Raw genomic sequence first — 25,046 nt, forward strand, 5'->3', positions numbered from 1 at the left:
AGTCGCATTTTTGTGATGATTTTATGTCATGTGGGTGAGTCGCACATGTGACTCACCTTTGACCCTGAACAAGATATATAAACCCAGAGGCTGGCGTTCTCTCTTGAGTCTCTCACTCCTGGAGGAGTGTTGGCTCAGGACTCTGGGCAGCTGCTCTAAGATCCTCCTGGCTCACCCAGATGTTCATGGTTTTTAAGTAACTATGAATTGTATTTGGTCTGTTTATAATGTATGTTTGTAATTTGTTTGGATTTGCTCTGAAGTTCAGGGTGCTGGCTTTTTCCCCTGAACTAAGTGAATGATATTTGTATGTTGGATTGAAATAAGATTGTTAACCCCTTAAAGCTGCTTTCCTTAGTAAAGCAGATCAAAAGAACCTGTGATGGCAGCCTTCTTGTTGTTGGGCTTCTGTTGGTCTTTCATCCCCACAGCAGCTGCTAGCCCAATTGTTGCAACACAATCTAAAAGAACCAGCATAACTTCATAAAGAACAGATCATCTGAGACTAACTTCATTCCTTTTTTGAGCTCTACTAAACTAGTGGATTCCGGAAATGCTGCAACTATAACTCTACTAAGTTACTGCCTATAAATCACTTTGAATACCATATAGCACTATATAAATGCTAGTTATTATTGTTATGCCTAAATTTTAATAAAGCATTTGATGGTAACATTATGTTATAGAAAAAGACTGAGTCCAAGGTTCATAGAACAAGTCCTTTTATTAAGGGGATTTGTTCTGTGAAGTTTGGATTCAGTCAAAGGGTTTGTGTGGGTCAACAGACCACTGACTCAAATAAAAAACAGAGGTGTCTTGGCTTTCTCACGGTAGAAACAAAATAGAAGCTTTATTTGATCAAGTCTCGTGAGAATTGGGCATCTCCCACTACCAGGGCGGAGATAGCGGTGAAGAGAGGCATGGGGGAGAAGGCAAGCAAGGGGATATATATCCTTGTACAAACAATTCTAAGAAATCCCACCCCAGAGGCTGGACCCCTGTCCCCATTTGCGGGGACAGGTGGCTTCACAATCTAACCAGGAATAAGTTTTACTCAGTACCAGCACAGAAACTACAGAATTACCTTATAGGGAAACTTTAATGTTAAGATGGCAGTTTGTAAGTAGGCTAGGGGAGAGAGAGAAGGGAATATCACCTGATTTCCCTGAAATCATATGATTTACAGGAAAACAAAACTTAGGCCTAGTGAGGTTCACATCCTAACTAAATTTGTACTATTTGAGTATCACCTTGCCTGAGTTATTCATAGGAAAGCTTTCACAATCTTGTATTCTACTCAGGTTGATCTCAAGGACCTAGGTAATGATACAACTAACAACTGGTTCAATTTTCCATGTCTTCTGACCATGTGTATTTATCGTATAGGGAGGAGTTATTCTACATTTCTTTTGATCTTGGTCTTAGTGGCCAGAATGTAAATATTTTGGAGTGGGGTCATTAGGATCCTGCCAGGACTCCTGTATTTCAGGATACTGATCCACAGTCAACACGCCTTCCTTTTCCAATGATATGCCAGCCACGAACTCCCTGCCTTCCTGGAGTCAACTGTGACCAAGGGGACTCACCTCTCCCACAAGATCCCCCTGCTCTGGACTCATGTAGACCAAGTTTAGTTCTAGGGGAGTCCAACCTCAGAGTGAGGGGTTCTGGTTCTTCTCATACACTCAGACTTATTATGCCTCCATCTCAGAGGACATAGAGAAAAACTCTACAAACAAGCTTAAGTCTGGCTCCTTTTTATGAACCACCCAGTCCAGATAAATAGGGTCTCTTATAGAAAGATACTCAATGTACAAAGCAGAGCAGACTGAGGAAGAAATGTTTAAAATGCAAGCATACTTAAGACCCATTATCATATTTAAAACCCACCAATTTTTCTTATACTCCCTTAGGAAGTGGCTGCTTTGAAACACAAAAGACTTTGCAGAACTGCTCCTGTTTTGGTATTTCAACTCCTTCACAATCTGCCTCCAGAATTCCTTTTCATCCCTATTACACGTACTATCTGTCCCCTCTCCTACACTTTTAAACTATAGTCAAACATGGCCTACCTGGTGTTCCCTAACATTCTATCTCCCACCTGGGACTTGTTGAAGTCAATCCTCCCCCCCCCCCCATCTGGGAACGCTTTCTCTTTAGCGCCTTTCAGGGTTCAACTCATGCCCCTTCTTTTCAAAAGGCCTTTCCTAATCATCCTGCTTTCCATCCTAAAAAAAAAAAAAAAACAACTTTGTATTGATTCTGCATGTACCTGTCTACATTTACCTGTCCCTGAGGACTAAACAATTAATCGTCCTTTACTGAGTACATACTATGTGCTAAAGCATCCTACGAGGTGTTGGGGATAAATGGACAAAAATTGAATTGTTACCATCAAGGGGCTAATACTTCATCTAGTAAAACTGTGTATACAGGCACACATTCATATATGCAGGTATGCATACATATGGCAATCAGGAGAGCAGAGGAAACACCAGACACTGCCAGCGTGATCTTAGACAACTCCTTTAACTCCCCTGGGTCTTAGTTTCCTCACCCGAAAGACGAGAGCGCATTAGATAGTGCCTCTGAGGGTTCCTTCCAGCTCCAGATCTATAACACTACGCTGTATCTCCCCCGCCCGGGAAAATGTAAGCTTCTCGAAGGCAGGGGGCGTTTTCTGACTTTAGAATTTGTATCCCTAAGCGTTACCACGGAGCTCGCCCCACCCCGCCCTTAACAAAGGTTTGTATAAGTGGGAGAAGTCAGGCAAGACTGGGAGGAGCCTTCATCGCACATGCGCACTGCTCAACCCTAGTCAGTTCGCTCCGTGGCAATCCCAGACTCCATCGCTTCCGGCTCCAGGCTTTTGTATCCGGGGTAAGGGAAGCGCACCTCACCCCCCCCCCTTCTGTTTAGAGCGGCTTTGGAACTGGACCCGGAACCGGAACCAGAAGAGGAGGAAGAAGCCCAGAGTTTTGGTCCCGTCAGCTCCCGGCGCCGGTGAGGTCTACGGGCTGCTGGAGGCGGTGGCTGCGGTGCTGGGTGGGCGGTGGCTGCTGTGACTGGCGGGCGGCCTGTGGTGCCGCGGACCCCGGGAGGGGCTGGGACGTGGGGCGGGGCGCGGCGTTCCGGGACGCCTCGGTCAACCGGGCTTCTGTGTGTCGGTTCGTGTACGTCCAGGCTGCGAAGGCGGCAGGCGGCGGCTCCTCGGGGCCGGCCCCGGCGCCATGAAGCTCTACAGCCTCAGCGTCCTCCACAAAGGAGACTCCAAAGCCGTCCTGCTGAAGGCCGCCTACGACGTATCCTCCTTCAGCTTCTTCCAGCGCTCCAGGTGGGTGTTCGGCCCGTGGCCTGGCGGGGCTGGAAAGGCCACAGAGGCTTCCCCATCTCGGGGCTGGGCTGGTGCCTGGAGTGACATCATGCCTTGCTGAGATGGCAGTAGTTAAAGTAACTGACAGTTGCATGGTGTTTGGCCGCTTGAAAAGCATTTCCAAATGCAGTCTTTCATCGGATCCGTATGACAGTCCTGTGAGATTTAATATTATCCCCATTTTTAAGGTGAAGAAGCAGACACAGGTTACACAAGAAGCGAAGAGTCGCAAAATTTTTGAGACAGGATTCAAACCAAGGCTTTCCAAGTCCAGCACTCTATAAACGCTATTTTTGGATTTTTGGGGCCGGATTGGACTAGATGATCTCTAAGATCCCTTTCATCTCTCAGTTCTGCAAATATGATTATGGCGTATGTATGCCATATTTAGGTGTATTTATGTTTGTGATGGGCTATCAGTGAGTGAGGCTAACTTAGGGATTTATTATGCAGAGCTGGAAAAGGCATTAGAGCCCATAGAGACCAAAATATCCTTCTTCTCTCCTTTAAAGATGAGGAATAATAACTTCCCCAGAGGGGGAAGTGACCTGGAACCCAGGTCCTCTGGCTCCAGTCCATTGTTTTTTCCACTATAGGACTGGTTGGGCCTAGGAGGCTAATGTTTTTTCCCTGATATTCTAGAAAAGCCTATCTTTCTTTTCCCTTTATACAGATAAGTGGTATGGGTAGTTCTAGCCCCAGAAAGGTTAAATTTGGATCTCAAATTTTCCACTAACCTAGGAACCATTTAATTAGTATTCAGTCATTTGTTTTTAGTATAGTGGCACACCAGAAGCAACACTGGCCAAATGCATTTAATCTTTTAGCTAATGCCTATGGGCCACAGGTTGCATGGAATCATCAGAGCAGTATCCCTGCCAGGTTAATTCACTTAGCAGTTTTTATTGGCATGCGATGAAATTTGTAGTCTGCCCTCTGTTTTCACTGCTCCTTACTTACCAAAAATATATTGCCAGTGAGTCCCTGACCAAGTCCAAAAAGCCTTTTCCATCTCATTCTAGTACTCTATTGCTTTTGGCTACCATTTTGTTGGCATTCTTTTAAGTTTTGTCTTCTGTGACTCCTGTCTTCATTTTTCTCAGACTGTATCTGTGGTGATTTTGCTGAGTTCAGTTTTTTTCTACCCATTAATTATGGGAAATCACTATGATTTTGGGTGTTAAGTATTTTCTTTTCACTTTCCCTTCCTCGGAGTGTTTCTTGTTTTAAGAACTTGTACTTATCACTTAAATAGCTACAATTTTAGGCCTAATTTCACATCTGGCTAGAATTTTTTTTCACTGCTTACAGAATAGCTCCACTTAACATTAATTATATGATGCTTATTAATAATATCTCGTGATTGTAAAGTATTTTGCAATTTCAGATCATTTGTATGTCACTCACTGTCCTGAAAAACTAGAGCAGTTATCCCCATTTTACAGATGTAGAAATTGAGATCCAGTGAATTCATAATTTCCTCATGGTTGCAAGGCAGAGCCTGGACTCAGAGCCAGATGTCTCAACTGCTGGTCCAGTGATCTTTCGCTTGCATCACACTACCACCTGAAATCCTGCCATGTCCTTTTAGAATGGGCTTTGGATGTTGAGAGGAAAATAAGCATTTTTCCAGCTTCTTACTTCAGCCCATCATCACTGTCCAGAAAGCTTATAAGCTTTGGAATAATTTGCAGCTTATTTTGCTCTTGCATTCAGTCTGTAACTTTTTTGTGGATATCTTGCGCTGTCTTTGTCTGTAGTCCTAGTCGACGCTTTAACTGTGTCTTTCCAGGACTTTTAAAAGTTTCTTTTTCTTTAGATTCTCCTTCCTCTCTAGGCTGTGAAAAATATTAAGAAAATTCTCAGAATCAGAAGGTATATGAGAGATCATCTGTTTGAACTCCCCTCTGAACAGAAATCCCTCCTATAAGTTTCCCAAAAAATGGTCATCCAGACTTCGCTTGTAAAACCTCAAGAGATGGGGAACCTACTTACCCTCTCCCTCCACCCTTAAGGCAGCCCATTCTACTCTAAGCTTTAATTGCTAAGAAGCCTTTTCTTACACCTAGCTGAAATCTTCCTTTATTCAATTTCCACACATTGTTGCTAGTTTTTCTCTTGGAGGCTGGTCAGAACAAATCCAATACTTTTTCAATATAAAAGCCCTTCAAATACTTGAAGGCATACATCATTCTTCATCACCCCTGCCTTCTTCCAGCTAAACATCCCAGTTCTTTCAACTGATCCCCAAATGACAGTAGCCACTGTTAGTATCCTTCAAGAATCGTTTTGTTCATGCCCCCTTCTCAGAATCCTGTTAGAAGATCCTGATCCAGACACTTTATCTTCTGCTCAACCCTATACTGTGATTATTCCAGCAAAACACACCTCCTTTGTGCATGTGATTTGCTTTCTCCTGCCTTCTGGCTTTTTTACATAAACCCTTCTAATGTGAAACCCTCTACCTTTATATCTTAGCCTTCTTAACCAAACCATTGTCCCTCCCCTGCTTCAAAATACTTCAGCACTCCTTTCCATGTAGTCTTTATGAACTTGAGTATTGCCATTCTCATAAGCCCTCTTGCTGAATATTTCACACTTGTATGTCCTAGTAGTTCTATATGTCTGTGTTTGATTGTACATGTACATTGTATAGTCATGCGAACTGTGTGTTCCTGTACCTTTAATAAGAAGGCTACTTTTGTCATTTTCCACAGTACTAGTCTACCGTGCTTTGCTCAAAATTTTAATTGATAGAGTGGATAGAGCAATACATTAGCCAGGTTGGAAGTGGTTGCAATAATGATATACATAGTGAACAGATAGGGTGGTTAACATAATTTCATAGTGATAAGGATTATTGAACAATTTATTCCATTTGTAAATTTTTAGATTACAATATTGGAAGAGAAAGAGACCTGAGTTTCCTTCAGTCAAGAGTCTAAGGCTGTTTATCTATAAATATGTTAAGCCCTTAGAGGTTACCTTACTTTGCATTTGGACAAGGTGAATGAGATAGACTAAATTAGCATTGTTATGTTTTTCAGTGTTCAGGAATTCATGACCTTTACAAGTCAACTGATTGTGGAACGCTCAGAGAAAGGGAGCAGAGCCTCTGTCAAAGAACAAGGTAAGAGGAATGACTAGCTTTGGTATAAACTTAGGTAAGACCAGCGGACATTCAGTGTCTAGTTTCACAAACAAAATGTAACTTATTCAGGTATTTTGTTGCTTGTGAGATATTAGGGCTACTACTTTTTTTCCCTACTATTCCTTGTCTTTTCTTCTTCCCCCTCTCGATTGCCCTGCTCATGTAAAATACTTTGCCCACTGATGGGGACTTGGTTTCTTAATGCAGTTTCTCCACTAAGATTTGAAACCTGCCTTTGATGATAAGTATTTACTAAGCACCCAGAACCAGCATGGCATATTGTGGTATCTTTCCAACTGGTTGTGGTCCTCTCAAAAAAGGATATCCAGCTAGCTTTGTTAATAAAAGTTTAGTACAATATAGTCATTGATGTGTTGGGCTAGGCATTTGGAAATCTCACTTCTATTCTTGTCCCTCTAATAGTTTTCTTTTCCATGACCTTTGCCTTTTGAATTGTGATATTTTTTTTGTCCCTCATTTGTATTTGTCACCTTTTTAAGGGGGCAATGTGTTAAAGGCATAAGTCAGGAAAGCAGTTCATAAACTCAGAGTTACAACCAACTTAGTCTTAGATTGACTTTACTCATCCTCGTTGCAGGTAAGATTGTGAAATGACTAGATGCCCTAAATACTAATTATTAAGTATGGTATGAATGGCTGTAAAGTTTCAGGTCTCCCTGTAGTTTTAATTCCTCAGAAACAGAATAATGAAGCCTTTATTTAAAGTTTCTCTCATAGTCACCCTCAATCTGTGATTTTCCTTTTTTTTCATTCTGTATTTAAGATGATTCTTCACACGTATTCCAGCTATGTACTTGAACTAAATAATTGAAGCTTGCCCATTTGGGGTGGTAAGGTCTGATAAGCATCAGTGATGACTTCCTCCTCATTATTTTCCTCGTCTTTCCACCCTATTCAGGTTTTGCATTAAATTCAAGACTTTCCCTCACTCTTTTCTCTTGCTGGTTGTCTTACTGTTTGGCATTTGAATTTTTGGGACCAGTTTTTTAACATCAGAAACATTGTTATTTGTAAGTTGATGCCTTTCCTTTACCTTTGAGATCTTGCTACTGTACTGGCCTTTTAAAAATTCTTTAGCGAATAAAGTCAGTGGTTATTGCCTGGGTTAAGAAATGTTTGGATCAAGCATTTGACTGATGTTTTCTATCAGTTATGTCACATATTGTGCCCTTGCTTATCATGTAACCTTGAAGTATCATATAAATGTAAGGTGGTGTTATTCTCCATTAACCTACCTGACATCTAGGTGTCCGACTTCACAGTTCCTGGCTCTCGGTCCATACATCTTATTTGTGAACTTTAAGATCTGATTCTCGAGTGGCACTTGTCTGGGTTTGTGCGGTAGAAATAAAAGCAGCTCACATTAATGTGGCACCTTAAGTTTTCTGTAGCACTTCCATAACAACCTTGCGAGGTTGTTATCCATTTTATAGACAAGAAAATGGAGGCTCAAGAGATGTGAAGTGACTTAGCCAGGATCACACAGTAGTGTAAAAACCAGAATATAAATTCAGGTCTTCTGACTCCAAGTCCAGCATGTTTAAGCTGTGCTGCCTCTCAGAGATATATACACCTCAGTCCCTGCTCCCCAAACCCAGCTTACCACATGCCACTTTTCTCACACGTGACCTCTTGTCTACTCAGAGTACTTATGTCACGTGTATGTTCGGAACGACAGTCTTGCAGGTGTGGTCATTGCAGACAATGAATATCCCTCCCGGGTGGCTTTCACCTTGCTGGAAAAGGTGAGTTGCTTTTGGGGTTTGACTGAACTTTGAGAAAATGTATGTGGGTGTTAGTGAGACTGTAGGGTATGAAAACATACCTTAGTTTAGTTGCAGAGTTATAATGGATTGCAGTGCCATCCTTCAGTACCATCTACAGTTAATGCTATCAATACCTCCTCTGATTGCTGTCCTCTGAAACACAATGTGCCAAAAACAGAGTTGTCTTCCTTACTTCAGAATCAGCTCCTTTTCCCAAGTTTTTCTTCTTACATTTTTTCTATGTAAAACTTTGTTTTATTGGGTTTTTTTACATTGTTATCATTTCCTCATGACTGTCACCTCCTCCCCAGTAGAACCTTCCCTTGCATCAAAGAAGCATAGCTAAGTGAAACACTAGCGAAGTCTGATAGCATACAAATTATTTCATACTTATAGCTCATTATCTCTCTGCCAAGAGAAGGGAGAAATATTTCACTGCCAGCTCCCTGGAGTCAAGCTCGATCATAGCATTGGTCAGATTTTTGGTGTGTTTCAATGGTACTTGGGAAAAGGAAGGAGAGAGCTTTAAGTTCAATTCACTTTTTTCCATTAAATAGCCTTCTTTTCTTAGTCTTTGGCTTTTGTAAGTATGGAAATATTTTTAGAGATCTAGAAACATAATAACCACTGCTTGAGGTTTATTTGATTTGGGGCCTGGGAATCCCATGGTGGGAACCCTGATGGAAATATATTGCTTTTTCTTACAGGTACTGGATGAATTCTCTAGGCAAGTTGACAAGATAGACTGGCCAGTAGGATCTCCTGCTACGATACATTATACAGCCCTGGATGGTTATCTTAGTAAATATCAGGTAATATTTCAAGAAAAACGTTTTGTGTGGAAGAGACTGTATTGTTTAGGATTATGAAAATACTAGACTGACAGAGTACTTTTAGGTGGCAGTCACTCTAGTTCAGGCTCTCTTATCACCTCTGATCTGGATGACTGGAATAGCCTCCCCACTTCCAGTCTTACCTCTCCAGTCCATCCTATCTGCACTTTCCACATAATCTTCCTCATGCATAGTTCTAGCCATGTCACTTTCCTGATCATCAATCACTAATGGCTCTCTGTTGCTCTAGGATGGAGTGCAAATTCCTTTGGTATTTAAAGCCCTTCATAGTCTGCCTCCAGCCTCCCTTACCTGATTTGTTTCACATTATTCCTTTTTAACCCTGTTTGCCTCCATTTCCTCATCTGTAAAATGAGCTGGAGAAGGAAATGGCAAACCACTCCAGTATCTTTGCCAAGAAAATACCAAATGGGGTGACAGAGTCAGATACAACTCAACAACAACAACCACAACCACCATTCCTCATTCCAGCTAACTGACCATCTCTGCCTGGTGTGACCTCTACATGATATCCTATTTCCCTCTTCTGAGTCTTTGCACAGGCAATCTCCCTGGCTACAGTACACTCCCTCTTTACTTCCACCTCTTTGAATTCCTGACTTGTTCAGACCACAGTTTAAATGCTCCTTCTGGAGGAGGCCTTTGCCAGTCTCCTCTGACTGTTGATGCTCTTCCCTTCCTGAATTACCTTGTGTTTTCTTACTTGTTTACATTTTGTATCCCTCCACTAAAGGGGAAGCTCCTCAAGGGCAGGAACTAGCTTGTTTCTGGTTTTGTATTCTTAGCCCCAGGCACAGTACCTGGCATATTTTCTTTTTGGTCTACACTTGCTTTTTCATCAGTGTAGAGAAAAATCTCTAGAGTGGAAACTTCCTTCACTGATGCAGCTTAGTATCTGCAATTTATAATCCTAGAGGTCCTGGCCTGGGAATGGAGAGGGTGAGTGGCTTGCCTGTTGTCACAGCACCAGAGTGTCTTTGGGGTTTCCTTACCTAGCTACCTCTCTCTGCACCACCTCTAATGTCTCTCATGTTGTAAAGGGTAGGTGCTTAAAAAGGGTTTGTTGCATTGATTTCCATAGGTGTATTAAGCAGACTGACCTCCCTGGATGATATGACTCTTGATTGAAAGAATGGAAAAATCTGCAACAGCCTTTCACAACTTGGGGATTTAGAACTTCTTGGCTGATTGTTGATTGTTAAAAGGGGCTTTGAAAGCTGGGATCCAGATTGTTAAAAGGGGCTTTGAAAGCTGGGATCTAGCATCTTGCTTTCTGCACCTTGTTTCTACAGCAAGAAGCTGGAAATATAGCATTTGTCTTATTCCTTTACATTTCCCTGCTTCCTTTTAATTTGGTCTCATGATCACCACTTAACTGACCTGTCTCTATTCCTCTCTAGAATCCTCGAGAAGCTGACCCCATGACAAAAGTGCAAGCTGAATTAGATGAGACCAAAATAATTCTGGTAAGTAGAAATTGGAAGGTGTAGCAATTTACCATTGAAGGGCTGGGTAGAAGGTTATATCATGTTTAGATTGGGGTGTTATTTTAAGAGTTCACAAAGGGGGTTTGGCAAACATTCCTGAGAGATAGGTATTGTGACTATCTCAGCTTTGTATATGAAACATGCTGAAAGGAAGGGATTTTGTGACTTGTTGGGGCCACACAATGTCAGAACAGAAACTTAAGGCTTCTGACTCCCCAAGTCTGGTACCCTTCCACAGTACCACATGCCTCTCTCTCTTGTAGGTATAGAGTTTTAAATCCCTTCTACAAGGAATTCAAATCCTTTGTACCCTTTGCCTTTGGGAATGTCTCCTTTACAGATCATATTTTCACTAGCAATAATGGTTGGACTCTTTAAAGGTTTGAGATGATGAATATATCTGGGGATTAATTTCTTTTTACATCTCCATGTCTTTCTTAGTACATCTATATTTCCTTACCACCTGGATTTTAGTTTCTAGCCACAATCCTCCTAAAATTGTATGTTGTCCCCAAACTCTACCAGTGCAAATCAGCAGCTGTTCTACAGCCTATAGTCTTAAAGTTGTCTGAAGCATCGAAAAGTTCAGTGATGTGCTGAGGGTTACTCAGCCAGCATGTGTCATAGGAGTAACTTCAACTTACATCTTCCAACACTCTATTCACTATATTATGCTGAACTTTTTATATTCTTATAGAATAGCCCAAAGCACTGAAAAGTGTAACCAGGGTCATGCAGTTAGTAATTGTTAGAGGCAGGATTTAAACCCAGGTTTTTCTGGTTTCAAGACCACTCTGCCATGCTCCCTCTCATAGCAATTACAAGACCTTAAATAAAGTCAATTAAGAAAACAAAAACCAAAGGTAGAAGAGTTTTGGTTTGGGGATTTTCCCCCCAACATGCTGTGAGCTTTCTGTATCAGTTGCCAGGGTTTTTAATATCAGTCTTCCCAGGAGAAAGTCCATCTTTAACCCAATGGTAATAGAAAAAAATGTCCTCTTGGAATATGTTCTGCATGTGTTACTAGAAGTGTTTTGAATTCTATAGTGGTTTCAAGATGGTTTCCATTAACAGTTGTGACCACCATTCTCTGGTTCTTAGCATTTTCGTGCTGTGTTTGGAGTACATGGTTGACACTCAGAGGACAGGTCCAAATGACACTTATTCCATAGATGAACTAACTAAACTTTTATAAATTCTCTCTATGTTGACTTCCAAGTGCCTATGCTCATGGCTGGTCTTTTATCATCATTTATCTGACATAGTTCTTTTTTCTTTTTCCAGCACAACACCATGGAATCTTTGTTAGAACGAGGAGAAAAACTAGATGACTTGGTGTCCAAATCAGAAGTGCTAGGAACACAGTCCAAAGCCTTCTATAAAACCGTAAGTACTTGCAACCCCCCCCACCTCTTTCCTGGAAAGCCCCTATTGTATTACGTGTGTTCCTTCCAGGATGCCAGACTTTTCTTGGAATATTCAGTGGCCATTGGTATGTGTCAACTCTTTGAGCATTGAGTAGTTTCTTGGTACATACAGGGTCACCTCTTTGAGGAGTCATGGTAGCTTTGTACCTAGGTGCTTTTTGGATCTGAGGCAAAGAAAAGAAGAGAATCCAAAGCTACTTGGAAGCAGAGCCTGTTTTGGGAAACATCTTCTAATAGGTTTCCTATAGAAGGGGCTGCCAGTATTTACTTGGGAAGGTGGGAGATTCTATGATGTCTCTAATACCAAGTCTTTGGATTTTTTTTTTTAAATAATGGCAACAGCATACTTTTATAAGTACTTGAAAGTTGAAAAAAAACTTCCTTTCAGCAACATTTTTGTCCCTACTTTATAAATAAGAAAAATAAGACTCACATAGCTGTAAGTCTTGGAGTCAAGATTTGAACCTAGGACCCCTAACTTCTAATCAGAGAATCTTAACACCATCCCACAATGCCATTCTACTAGTTGTCTGTCTTATGGAGGAAGCTAATCTTTTTCATTTTAAGGTCAGTATTTCCCCCCCTCCCCCCCAAGGGGTTCCTGAAGTTAGACCCTGTTCTCAAAGAAAAGGGTTGCTTATCACCTGAATTTGTTCATTCTTTTGAATAAATTGATTAAACCAATTCAATCAACATTTATTAAATGCTTACTCTGAAGGCATCAAGAATATAAAATCAAAAGAAAAAAGTTTCTGCCTTCAGAGGGGTTTATATTCTACTGGGGGAATACAACAAATAAGCCACTAAGTTGTAAAGGAGGAGAAGGAGAACATGTTAATAATGGCAGTGCTCAGAAAAGGCAAAGGCATGAGCTTTAAATCTTGTCCAGACTTAAGCTGATCCAGCCACACAGTTTCACTTTGTAACCAGCATGCATTTGTAAGACACCTAGGTGGGGTTAAGGATAAAATTGGTGGCTGTGAAACCATCGTGTTGATTGATCCACATGGGGCTTCATGATACCCTCATACAGTCTCCTGCTTTGGTGTATTTCTGCACTCATTCCCCATGGGATGTGTCTTGCGTGTGGAGATTCTTTGTCTTCATCTATGGAAATCCTTTCCCTTTAAAATACAGCTCAAGTGGCACTTCTTTCATGAAGCCTCTGATCTCAGTAAAACTGGAAGTGATCTCTCCTTCTCCTTCATAGAATTTTCTGGCTTCCTGTTGGACTTCTGGACTTCTCCTTTGCACTCAGTCTAACTTGTATTTTATAATTATTTGTGTCATCTTGTCTGTCTGCCTGTCTCTCTCTCTCTCTCTCTGTGTGTCTCTCTCTCTCTCTCTCTCTCTCTCACACACACACACACACCCTCTCAGCTTGAGCTCTGATGTTTTTCTTTGTATTCCCAATACCAAGGGTAGAGCCTTACATAGAGTAGATGCATAGTAAATGTTTGTTGATAGGGTTTTATATACAAAATCTTGTCCTCCTTAGCGTCACTCTAACCAATTGAGCTATTTGAGGGAAATGTCAAAATTATAGGAACAAAAGGTATTAAACCAATCAGAATTTGTGTAAGAGGGAGAACTGGGACTTGGGAGCTAATTAGTTGGAACCACTTAGCTAGAAAGACTTTTTAAACATATTAATGGAATGTGAGAAGAAGCCTTAGCATTAAAGACATAAATTTATTGCTGTTTCTGGTGACATGAACTACTTTTTGGTGAGAGCCCTAATTTCTGTTTTTGAAGGTAAATTAGGGTTTTGTATTTTCTGTGGAAGTACAGAATAAAAAGGCTGGCTTCTCTAGCCTATCCCTTTCTAGTTCCTTGCCCCTCACCATGATTGTGAAAGAATAGGTGGAGATATTAGTCCCAGGCTGTCTAATCAGGCAGCATCCTTATCTGTGGACATCAATTGTGACATTAAAGTTCTTTGCTACAACCTTCCCTACAGGTGGCTCCCAGGGAAAAGGCACATTTCCCCACTGTCCTTGTTATCTATTAACTTTTCTAACCTTCCTTTCCCCATTTTTGATTTCTTCCAAGGCCCGGAAACAAAACTCATGCTGTGAGATCATGTGACCCCCCCCCCAACCAGTGATGACCCTGCTCTGGAAACTTTGCCTGTCATTCATGTTGAGAACTGTAAAGCACCCAGGAAAGAAGAAACCAACTCAAATCGTGTCCTGAAATGGGAATTTTCCATTTCAGATTTCAGCCCCTGGGATGAGCTAAGGGTGAGGTGGGAGGGACTTCGGGGAGGTTTGTATGCCTAAGTGTAATTTTTCACCAGAAGGAAAGATAATATGGAACACCTCAAGAAGATCATATTTGGGGGGCAGAATGAAACAAAAATTCTCAATGACTCCTGTAGGTGCTGAAGGGCTCATTTCTCTGATAAATTTCCTGGGAGGGATTTGATGGGCCCCCTGACTTCTGCAAAACCCCACAGGAAAGTCAGGACCAAATCTCTTCTTGATTCTGTTGTTTTTTTGGTTTTGTTTGGTTTTTTAATTTTATTTTTTACATTCATTATAATAACACTAGAAGGAAGTAACTCCAGGTGAATACTATACAGTTGGTAATTTTGCCACTGAGCAGGGCTTTGGAGAGGACCTCCTTAGCAGCTGATGAAAGTGAGCTCTGGTGACCCAGCTACACGTGGATGGGGGTTCCCTTTCCTTCCCTTCCTCAGAGCAATCATGAAGCTCCTTTTATTTTTGAGTAGACCCCTTACCATCTTTGTCCTCAGGGAAAGTGGGAGCCCTTTCAAAAGAGAAAAAACTGAAGCCTTGAGACCTTGACAAGTCAGTGGGAAAGTTTTATAGTGAAAAACAAGGAACATACCTCAAATAACCTAAAACTTCTTTGGACCCTCACAAGCTTTGTTTTCTAACTTGTACACGTGTTCCCATTTCTTCCAGTGCTGCCTTGTAGTGGGGCCCATGACCTGTCCTGACAAACTTGTCCATAAAGTTCTCTAGAACTTATTTGAGGTAGGGAGGTCTGTGAGAGGAGCTCAAATATGTTTAGTGGTGTAAGCAGACAATGATTATCCTACCCAGCATATCTAGAAATGAAGTAAAGGAAAGAAAGTAGGGCACTTTATTAAAGCTGGTTAATTTGAGGATGATCAGCTGTAAGTATCCTTTAGGGGTAGGAGATCCAACCAGCATTGATCTTGAGCAACCCCTCACAAGCATTGCAGTGATTTGACATATCATGAATATTACGGTTCTGGTCCAAAATAGTGTGTCCTTTAGCCACTCTTCCAAATGATTTTTTTGCACTGAAAGTTGACCTTAGTTCTGTTGTCCTTCTGATCATATGATTGCCTTAGGGAATTCTCCATTTTGGTGAGTCTTAATGAATAGGATAATGTGTTTGAGACTCTCATACTGCCATCTGCTGATTTATACTAGGAAGAGTGTGCCAACTATGCCATGGCATATCTACCCCTGTCCTGGGGCTGGGGGATACATTTTGGAGGCTCCCAGCTGGGCAGAGGCAGAGTGCCCAATCCTCTATAAATGCTGAGGATATTATCTGGTCTCCTTTGTGCTTAAAAGCACCTTTTGGTACAAACATGGGCCAAGCTCTGGCCCCTTCAGTGCCTAGTCGCTCAAATGTAACACTGACTCGCTCGGCATTAACAGGATCTTGGCACTTGATTTCTGTTGATCTACTGAACTACACTTGCTTTTGGTTATTGCTCCTTGAGGACTTAGACTTAACCTTCTTCTTCCCTCTAAGTCTAAGGTATCAAAAGCAAAGGTAGTCAAGCAACCAGGCAGGAGTGCTCAGGTGATGAGATTAGGGTGGTGTTGGGTCATCTTAAGCAATCTTGGCCCCTGGACAGGTATTTGTTGCCACGTCTAAATAGGATGCGTATGAGCTGCTTTTTTGTTACTGTACCGTATTTTCTGTAGGCAGAGCAATCCATGTGCCAGAACTGGGCTGCAAAGGGAGAGTAAATTTAATGCTATTCAGCTACTACAGAAGCCCTGGATGAGCATGATCATACATCATCTGATGAACATCTTTTATTTGCATATTAGTTGGAGATTTTTCCCAGGAAATTGCTTCCCTTGGTGAAGGCAAAAGCCATAGAGGGCCTATTCTAATGGTAAGGTATTTGGGCCCATATAGTGCACTGAGTCAAGCATTTCACTGGCCCTGTGAACTTTTTTCAAGACTAATGTGATCTTAAATCTCAACTGGCATAAAATTCATTGGAGAATTTAGGTTATTGGAGGGACAAATTGAACTATAACTGTTTTCGTGGATACCACTTCCTTGTAGTTGCAATTGGCAACAATACTTCTCTGGGAATTACATTGGCTGATAGGTAATAGTACCTACTACAAAATTGGCCTAGAAACATTATTCTTCCCTCTGCCACAAGATATGATGACACCCACACTGATGAAGGGGGCACCTACAACCTCAAGTTCATCAGACTTTCCAAGGAGTGCCCATGGTGGCTGCCCATTCCAACCCTGCTAACTCCATAGACTTGTGGCCAAAAAATGGATTTCGTACTCATCTTCATCACTTGGCTAATTTTTATTTTTCAGCTCTACATCAAATTATCCTTAAATGTGAGGGATAAATGCCATTCTGGTTTTGTCTTTTTCCCCTTTGGTTATGGTTCCAGGAATTTAAAACTGCCCTGGAATGTGACAGGAGATAGTACAAGATCTTAAGAAACTCACTCTAAAGCTTGTGCTACTGTATAAATAGAACTCATTGACTTTGGAAGCTAAGAGAAAGCAAAATCTTTCACCCATATCTTGGCCTCAACATCTCCAGTAAGCATGACGTTGGTGAGCTAGAGGCATGGCCCTGGCAGGATGCCTTTTGGAGGGGAGGGTGGTGGTGTCGTGTTACTTGGTCCTTTCTGTGCATTATTGTAACTTCTTCTTTAACTTAATGCTTTTGCTGAACATTTATCATTTGGCAAAGAGTGTATTTTAGTAATCGCTAACTCTTCTGTATGTTCTGTTTGAGAAATTCCTGTCTGGATAAAAGTTGTCTTTTGAAATTTGAAAATGATCCTGTGGCTTTCTTTGGAATTAAAGGAGTTGAAACAGGTGCCTCACTGTAGCTCTGCTTAGTCTTTTTCTGGTTGAGCTTTTAATGTCAAGCCTCCACAGACTATGTGGTTAAAGATTGGGAATGTTGATGAAATACTTCTATCAGTGGAAGAAGTAGACCCAGTGTCATCATTACCTTCTAGCTGTAGAAGTCCGATTTTCCTACCCCTGTTATATCTTTAAGGCAATTTAAGCCTGGTGTCCCTCCCCCACCCCCAACCCCCACTATGAGGCCATAAGACGAACTATAGAAGGTAAGACACATTTTTCTTATTGCCGGAGGGCAGACTCACTACAACAAACAATCTTCTCATTCCTCAATCAGAACATTTATGGCATTGGTCACCTGTGAGATACAGATGGCAACATCACAAAGGACCTCCTTTGCTTCTGTTTTGCCTCACCTAATGTAGTTTCTTAAGGGCCATGATACTTATTTGCTCAGGCAAAGGCTATGGTAGTACCCCTCACCCTAGCCAGCCCTAGTTAATAATGCCTGTGGCAACTTTGTATCTCAGATTTTCTAGGAGAGTCTTGGAAATATATCCCTTTTAATGGGGCTTTGCTTTTTTTTCTGACTTCTGAATTGGGTCTTTTATATCTCTTTATCATTCATGTGAAAAAAAATGCCCATCTTTTGCCACAAATACCTATATTCTTAGAGAAAACTTCAAAAATGAGAACAGAAAGTGTAGCTAGTAATGTTAGGGTTCTTCAGTCTACACCTAAGGTGTTACGTGGCCATGGATATGTAGTGGTTCATTAAGGAATGTCTGGAGGTTTGTGTTGATTCAAGTTTGCCATGGAAGAACTATGCAAGCTTAGTCATAGTGCTAACCCTGACTAGATCCTCCTTGAAAGGTCAGTGTACATTCCCAAGTGGAGTATGATAGCTATCATTTGGGAAATTGGAAGGCACCCAGGTAGAGAGAAAGAAGGATAAAGAAAATAAACCACAAACAGTAATCTTCCCAGCTCCCATCTTGAGATCACTAAAGGGAAAAATCCTTTTGTAATTGTAATTTTTGAGCTTCTGGTTTCCCTGTTTCTTGTTTAAATTCTGGGACCCTTAACATTCCTAGCTGAGTTTTCAAAGCAGAAGTAGCCATCTCCACCTCACCTGGCGAACTTGAGAGCTGCAGGGCTCACGGACTGATCTGGGGAAACAGACCAGGAAGGGAAGAGCAGATGTCCATCACCCCAGCTTTTCCTGCTCAAAATTTTCTTTCCGATGCACTTTATCTCCTCACAGGAAAAGGAGGGGGGTGGCAAACCTGGCACCAAGATACTACCCTACCACAGGAAGGTGTGGGCTACGCAGTGGAAGGAATGACAGCTTTGGAGTCAGAGGACTTGGGCTCAAATTCTGGTACTGCCACTCTTGCCAATGTGACGTTGGGCAAGACCTTTCACACCCTGGGCTCTAAATCTGTGATCTTGGTGTGCTTTAAGCATAGGTGAATATTTGTAGAATGGATCAAAAGATAGGGCTGCCTACTCTAGCACAAGGTAACATAACGCTCATCACATAGTTGATATTGGTAACGCCCCTGACTTAGGTAAAATCATTTGATTTCTCATTTGCAAAAAGTAGATAATAATGCTGGACAGTTTTTAGAATAACATGAAAGTCTGATATAGTAAGGTGTTAACTTTAAACACCTTAGATCCCACTTAACTAGGGAGCTTCCGTTTCTCCAGAAATTCTAAATTCTAATGATACTGAATGGCAGCTAGGTGGTGCAGTGAACAGAGTGCCAGGCCTGGAGTCAGGAAGACCTGGGTTCAAATTTGGCCTCAGACACTAGCTGTGTGACTCTGGGCAAATTACTTAACCCCATTTGCTTCCATTTCCTCATTTGCAAAATGAGCTAGAGAAAGAAATGCAAACCACAACAAAAACTGATGTTCTGAACTTCGATGCCTTGTTGTGGCACAGAAATGACCCCAGAATCTAAAAGGTTATGCCAGTGAGAGTCTAGCCAGTCCTACAAAGCTGGAAAGGCTTGTGGACACAGTGAATACAGTAACAGACTGCCTCAGCCATCTGGGCACCAGCCCAGCTAGGCTTGGAAAAACCTATTACCAAAAGGCTGGCATGTGAGTTTTTTCTTTCCTTTTTCTTTTTTGCCACAGCAAATCATGAAAATTGTCCACTGATATGTAGAGAGCCTGTGATCTATATTGGTCTCCCTTGTGCAGTGTTAGCTTCTTGAGAGCAAGGGCTGTTTCTTTTCTCTTTGTATCCCCATCACCTACCAGTGCCTAGTACCTAGTTGGCACTTATTGATTGATCTGCTCAGACTGATGAAACCACTTGCCCTCTAAGTGCTGCAGTAATACTGGGGCTTGGGTAGGGACTTTCAGTGAGGAGAAGGAGGGGGAGAATGCTGGATGTTGTGAAAATCACTTCTTTCCTCAAGTGCCTGCCTGCACTCTCATCTCTCAGGGCCTTTGGAGAACTCTGACCTGGAAAGGATGCTGCTGGTAGGGTCATCCAATTAGAGCTGATGACTAAACTGAGCCCTGAACACATTAGCATGTGGTCCAAGACAGATACCATGGGTTTTTTCACTCTGGTCTATATTTTATCTCTTGGCTGGTAGAGCTGGGCATTGACTATTTCATATCTGTCCTTCGGCATAATAAAGGATACAAAGCTTTTTGCCAGGAGTAATGGTCACTTACAGAGAAAGTGTCCCTACTCACACACTTCATTAAGGAGTCTCAGTGAGCCCTCCTGTTTGCGCTGGATGCAGCATGTGCCCTCTAGCATCAGGTCTGTGATGCAAAACCAACGAAACATCCCATTCTGTCGATCTTAAGTCACCATCAATCTATATCATCTGAGTCCCCAAAGTTAAAGATTTCTTAAATTATCGTCTTCCCCTTTTTTTTTTTTAAGCCTTCATTTCCTTGCTGAGGAAGCAATGGAAGTGGAGGTTAAAAATAACATCTGACTGATAGCAATTAGTGACAGCCCTGTGGCTGTAGGGATTCAGAAAGCAATTGACAGGACAGTAGTGGGGTTTGGGGTGAGTCGCCCTGCCAGCTTCTGCTTTGAGAGGAGGGAGAGGGCATTGAGTGAGAACAGGAGGTGATGGGATCATTGTCCATCTTCCCAACCTCTAGTCAAACATGGAACATGTTTGGAATGTTTCCTTTTCTGACGAGGTTACCATGGAAATGTGTGGGCAGGCTATTATGTATCAATGCCTACCACCATCTATCCCTGATGCCCCTTTTCCTCTCAGATACAGTTGGTCTATCCCTCAGGGTCTGCCTCGTGACCTTCTTAGCTGGAGGGCAAACCCAAACCCAGCATGGCGGGGCTCTTGGTACATAAATGCAGTGCATCCAAGAGAGAACATGGTAAAATTGAGAAGACTAAAAGATGTCAGAGAAGGTAGAGGTCACGAGGGACCTTCTATGGTTGGCAGGGTGGGGTTTTTTTTTTTGTGGAATTGGTGTCTGATCTACTTCCCTAGGGACCAAGGATCTAGAAAGGTCCAAAATAAAGAGATGAGCGAATGGGGCTAGCCTGAACTCTTTTTTTCTAGGGAGAAGGGTCCAAGTAGCTTCCTAGGGTACTGACAGTTGGTATAAGTAAAAGAGCCAGTCAGAGCTGAGCCTGCCTTCACTCATAATTCATGGTGATGGTGCTGATTTTCATTGGGCATTTACAGTCCCACTCATCTCACCAACAAACTCAACCAAAGTGTTAAGGCCAGCTCCCACTCAAGCTCTCATCTATCCCAGATGAGCATTTGGAACTTTTCCAAGGCCACTGTGCTGGGTTGGGGGAGGGCGGACATACAGCGTTCATAAGGCCACTCAGTGGGAAAGGCCAAAGGTAACTTGGGCCATAGGCAAAGTCAAGGGCAAAGCCAGGTTAGGGTGAAAAACAAGCTACCACACTTAACAGTTTGTCCAATTTTTTTGTTTGTTTTATTTGCAGTTTCCCGAGACAGAACAAAATAAGAATCATTTTTGTTTTTACACTTACAAGGCTCAGAAAGAAAAGACAATGAAACTCAGCAAAAAGAAAGAAGAGAAAGTCAGAAAAGAGGAAAAGATCCCCCAGCATTCACGGAGCAGAGTGCTCATCTTTCATCAAGTTCTCTTCCTCAAGATAGATAGATATACACATGCCAAAAGTTATGTATACCTAGCTATCAATGGGTTTATATGGTTTTTCTCTTTAGAGGTCATGCAAAAAAAATTACCCCTCCTCCCTCCCCCCCCAAAATCCCCAAATAACCCCAGACACGCAGCTCCATAATTATAACAAGATGACTGGTAAAGGAGAGTGAAGAGGCCCCAGGACACAAGAGGGTAGGAAGTGGGACGGGCTTTCCGTGGTCCCCTTTGCTGTTAAATACTGGGTCACGCACCTTGTTGGGGGAAGAGCACGGCTGATGTTCCTCTTACCCCAAAAGCTCCCTGCCCAGACTTGGCCCCAGGCAGGAATGCCTAGTGTCCTCTTATTCAGGGAACTTTTATTCAAAGTCACTTAAAGAACTGAGGGAAAACCCACCAGTCACAAGATGGCAGCCCAGCATCTTGGTCATTTTGTTGTTGATTCTGAAATGGGTGTATGTTGGGGTTTGCCCCTGAAAGAGCTTGTATTCCTGATCTCTCCTCTGTGGGCTCAGAATTCTATTTTAGCCTCAACCGGGTACCACCTGATAACCCATCCTTCTTCTCCCTCTGTCCTCTTTATTTGGGGGAAAAGATAAAGAAATTCACACTAAAATTAAAAGTGAATTGTGTTCGGGGTTGTCTGGGTGGCTTCTAGGGATGGAGGCAAAAATGTGGCCAGTGAGGGATGCCGCTTATCTCAGGATTAAATGCAATCGACTTAATCCAATTTGTAGTTCCACTGAGTTAACTGATTCCAGATCTTCTCCCCTCCCACTCTGTCCTTTCCCTCTGGTGCCTTTGTCTTAGCGGCCCAATCCCTCCCAGCCTTCACCACCATCTGATTATTCCATTATACAGCATCATTCCATTATACAATTTCTATCCTTCTCTTGGGCCCCGTTGCCAATTCACTCTTTCCCAGAAGAGAAACACATGCAAACTAAATGGGAAAATCAGGCCCAGTCCAGACAGAGGGAAAACCCCATGGAGGATTAAGGCATTACCCTCACCTCTGTCAAGTTCCCCATCCATCCATCAATCCATTTGCCCACCTATTCAATTTTCTACTTAGGCCCTTTTTAGGTTACACTTTCAATCTATCTTCAAACCTCAAGCTCCTTTATGAGCTCAGTTCTAGAACATTCCTCCCTCCAGGAAATCTTCCTGGTGATCCAGGTAATGTGGTCAGGGCTTAACCCTTACCCTCTAGACAGTGCCCACCAGTTCTATCATCACCCCTTCACAACAGGTACATCAAAACACAACAGTGCTTCAGCCTGCTCAAGTGTATACTTGACGATGGGAAGACATTTGCGTTTGGAGGGACAAAATGGGTTGGGAAGTTTAACCCCTAAGTTAAACACCTACCTCATCCCAGCGATCTGCAGGGGTTTCGGGGAAAAGAAGGGAGTCTAACAGATCTGAAGAGGGGGTAGAATTGTAGTTAAGGGATAAAGGAATTGCTGGGATCCCCAGTGCCAGACTAGCTTTCTGGCAGTCACTCTACCGTGAGATAAAAAAGGAAATATATGTAACAAGTATTTACAGCCATTCCAAAGGGCCTTTATGACTGTGCTAGTGTAATGGATGAAGTATGCTGGCTGTGTGGAAAGGAGATACTTTTTACCTAGCCCTGCCGGCTGGTGGCCTGGGTGCACACACTGCTTGCCTATGCCTAGAGACTCCAGTGAACAAAAGGGTTATATTCTTCAAGCAGTGCTACCTTCTGCCCAGACTTGATTCTTAATCTTTCTGGAATTGACACCTATTCTATCCTTACCAGAGTGTACTTCACTCTTCAGTTTAAAACTCCCCAGGATGTATGTTTTTAATTAAAAACATTTTGGGGTATTTGAAAAGTACATTTTGAAACCACTGCTCAAGTCTATGTATGAGTGTAGACATGTTTATTAACAAAAGCATTTCTGTGTATGTATATTTGCATGCATGTGGGTTGATATTAGGGTGATCAATATCCATGCCAGGAACTGACTCGAAGGTTTACTGAGTTTCTGTGAACACCTTGCTCTACCTGAGAGGTACCTATGGCCCCCTAGGAGCAGAGCCTTTGGCTTGCTATATCCTGGGAGATGTATCCTATGCATTTTTGTTGTTTATAGCAGGAAGATGATTGGTATGAGTGTTTAGGGATGGTTCCTTCACCCCTACAGTCAAGTTTCCAGTCTATTGCTTTAGACCCATCAATTGTTCTAAGATATGGAGAACCATCTAGGTCCACGGAAGTCAGGCTGGTTCAAACTTGTGGGTCTTTAAAGGATGATGAAAGAGTGGTGGAGTAAACAACCCACCCCCACATCTCCTTTCAAACTCTAAAAGGCCACGTGGCTTCCAGGACCTGAAAGTGGTCACTCCAGTCTATAGTAGCCTAGGATCATCTGGTAAACTTAGTTCAAAGGATCTTAGTCTTGGCCCAGCCTTGAGGGTCAGGGTGCATTCTAGGGTGGACATAAGGATCCCAGACCCTTCCAGGCCCTCAGGTTCACTGTAGAGTACCTCTGAACTTTTAGTCATAGGAATCAGAGATAAACTAGGCCAGGTTGGATTCCTCCCCATGTTTCTTACCCCTTGGTGCTCCTAGCTCCTGGTCAGTAGCCAGGGAAGAATGCTGTAGTTAAATAAACTATACCACCTGATGACTTTCAATATGTCACACCTAAGATGCCTCTATTTCCTTCCAAGCTAACTCCTGGCCCAGATTTCATCACTGCCCACAAACCTTTCCTCAAACAGCTATGCGTTTTCTGGGCTGTTTTCTCCCCCAGTGCAGATGGCCACAGCAAAACACTTCCACTGAGTTAAAGATGGCCCTTTGCATGGCAAGGAGGAAAACTCTCCTGCAGAACTAACCCCCCCACCCCCACCCCCCCAAAAAGTCTCTGGCCTAGGCAAAAGTAGTTATCAAGTAGATTGACTCTCATTGGATTAATTAAGTAATTGCTCCACCCAAATGGGACAGGGAAAGGACAGACTAGAATTCATCAGTGAGAGATCAACCAGCCCATCAGCTACCCCAAATCTAGGGTGCTCATCCCTGAGCAACTCACACATTTTTAGCCAAAGAGAAGCAATTCTCTCCATTGTCTTCCATCCCACCCCCACCCCCACCCCCACCCCCCAACCTTGAATCAAGGTATGAATGAGTCAGTGAAGTTAGGCAGAGGCCTTGACCTTCTGCATCCTGGCCTGCCACTGTGCTGTCTTTGCCTCGCCTTCCTGAGTTCTGGATGCGCCCTCAACACATGCTCCTTGGGGAAGGACTGTCCACAATTGCAAAACTAAGACAAAGAGAGACATTGGAGCATCATTCCAGCTGAATTTTCCCTACCCACGGGGAGGGGGCAGCCACTTCGGCCCACAGTCTCATCCTCAAGGTCCCCAGACTGACTTAAGCTGCCTCCCTCTCCTCAGGCCATCTGCTGTTTTCCGGGTCCGGCTGACCCTGAAATAACAAAGAACCATCTAATAGCACCCCGTGTCCAGGTCACCCCTGGTGGCCACCTGCTCTCCCTTCCTTCCCTCCAGCTTCATTTTCTCTTCTCTCCCATCTCTCCTTCTTGAGATTGCCTGGCTAAAATGATAAGATAACCTTCAATGCTTGGCTGAAATGCCTTTTCCCATGTGCTCCTTGAGGGCAGGGGTCTGCTTTTATTTTGTCTTTGTAACCTTGGTGCCTAGCAAAATGCCTCCTGCACATTTGGGCA

The 25,046-nt window shown here is 42.6% G+C and overlaps 1 protein-coding gene across 1 annotated transcript; it reads left to right on the forward strand.

The window, feature by feature from the left end:
* Positions 1-2,812: 2,812 nt before the first annotated feature.
* Positions 2,813-17,181, forward strand: YKT6 (YKT6 v-SNARE homolog). Its single transcript, XM_036750645.1, has 8 exons — positions 2,813-3,003; positions 3,184-3,334; positions 6,421-6,503; positions 8,190-8,290; positions 9,019-9,123; positions 10,566-10,631; positions 11,937-12,038; positions 14,132-17,181. The coding sequence occupies exons 2-8, from the start codon at positions 3,231-3,233 to the stop codon at positions 14,165-14,167; spliced, it is 597 nt and encodes a 198-aa protein (XP_036606540.1). The 5' UTR covers positions 2,813-3,003; positions 3,184-3,230; the 3' UTR covers positions 14,168-17,181.
* The last annotated feature ends 7,865 nt before the right edge of the window (positions 17,182-25,046 follow it).

This window comes from Trichosurus vulpecula, chromosome 3 (assembly GCF_011100635.1).
Source record: "Trichosurus vulpecula isolate mTriVul1 chromosome 3, mTriVul1.pri, whole genome shotgun sequence".
Classification (NCBI taxonomy): Eukaryota; Metazoa; Chordata; class Mammalia; order Diprotodontia; family Phalangeridae; genus Trichosurus; species Trichosurus vulpecula.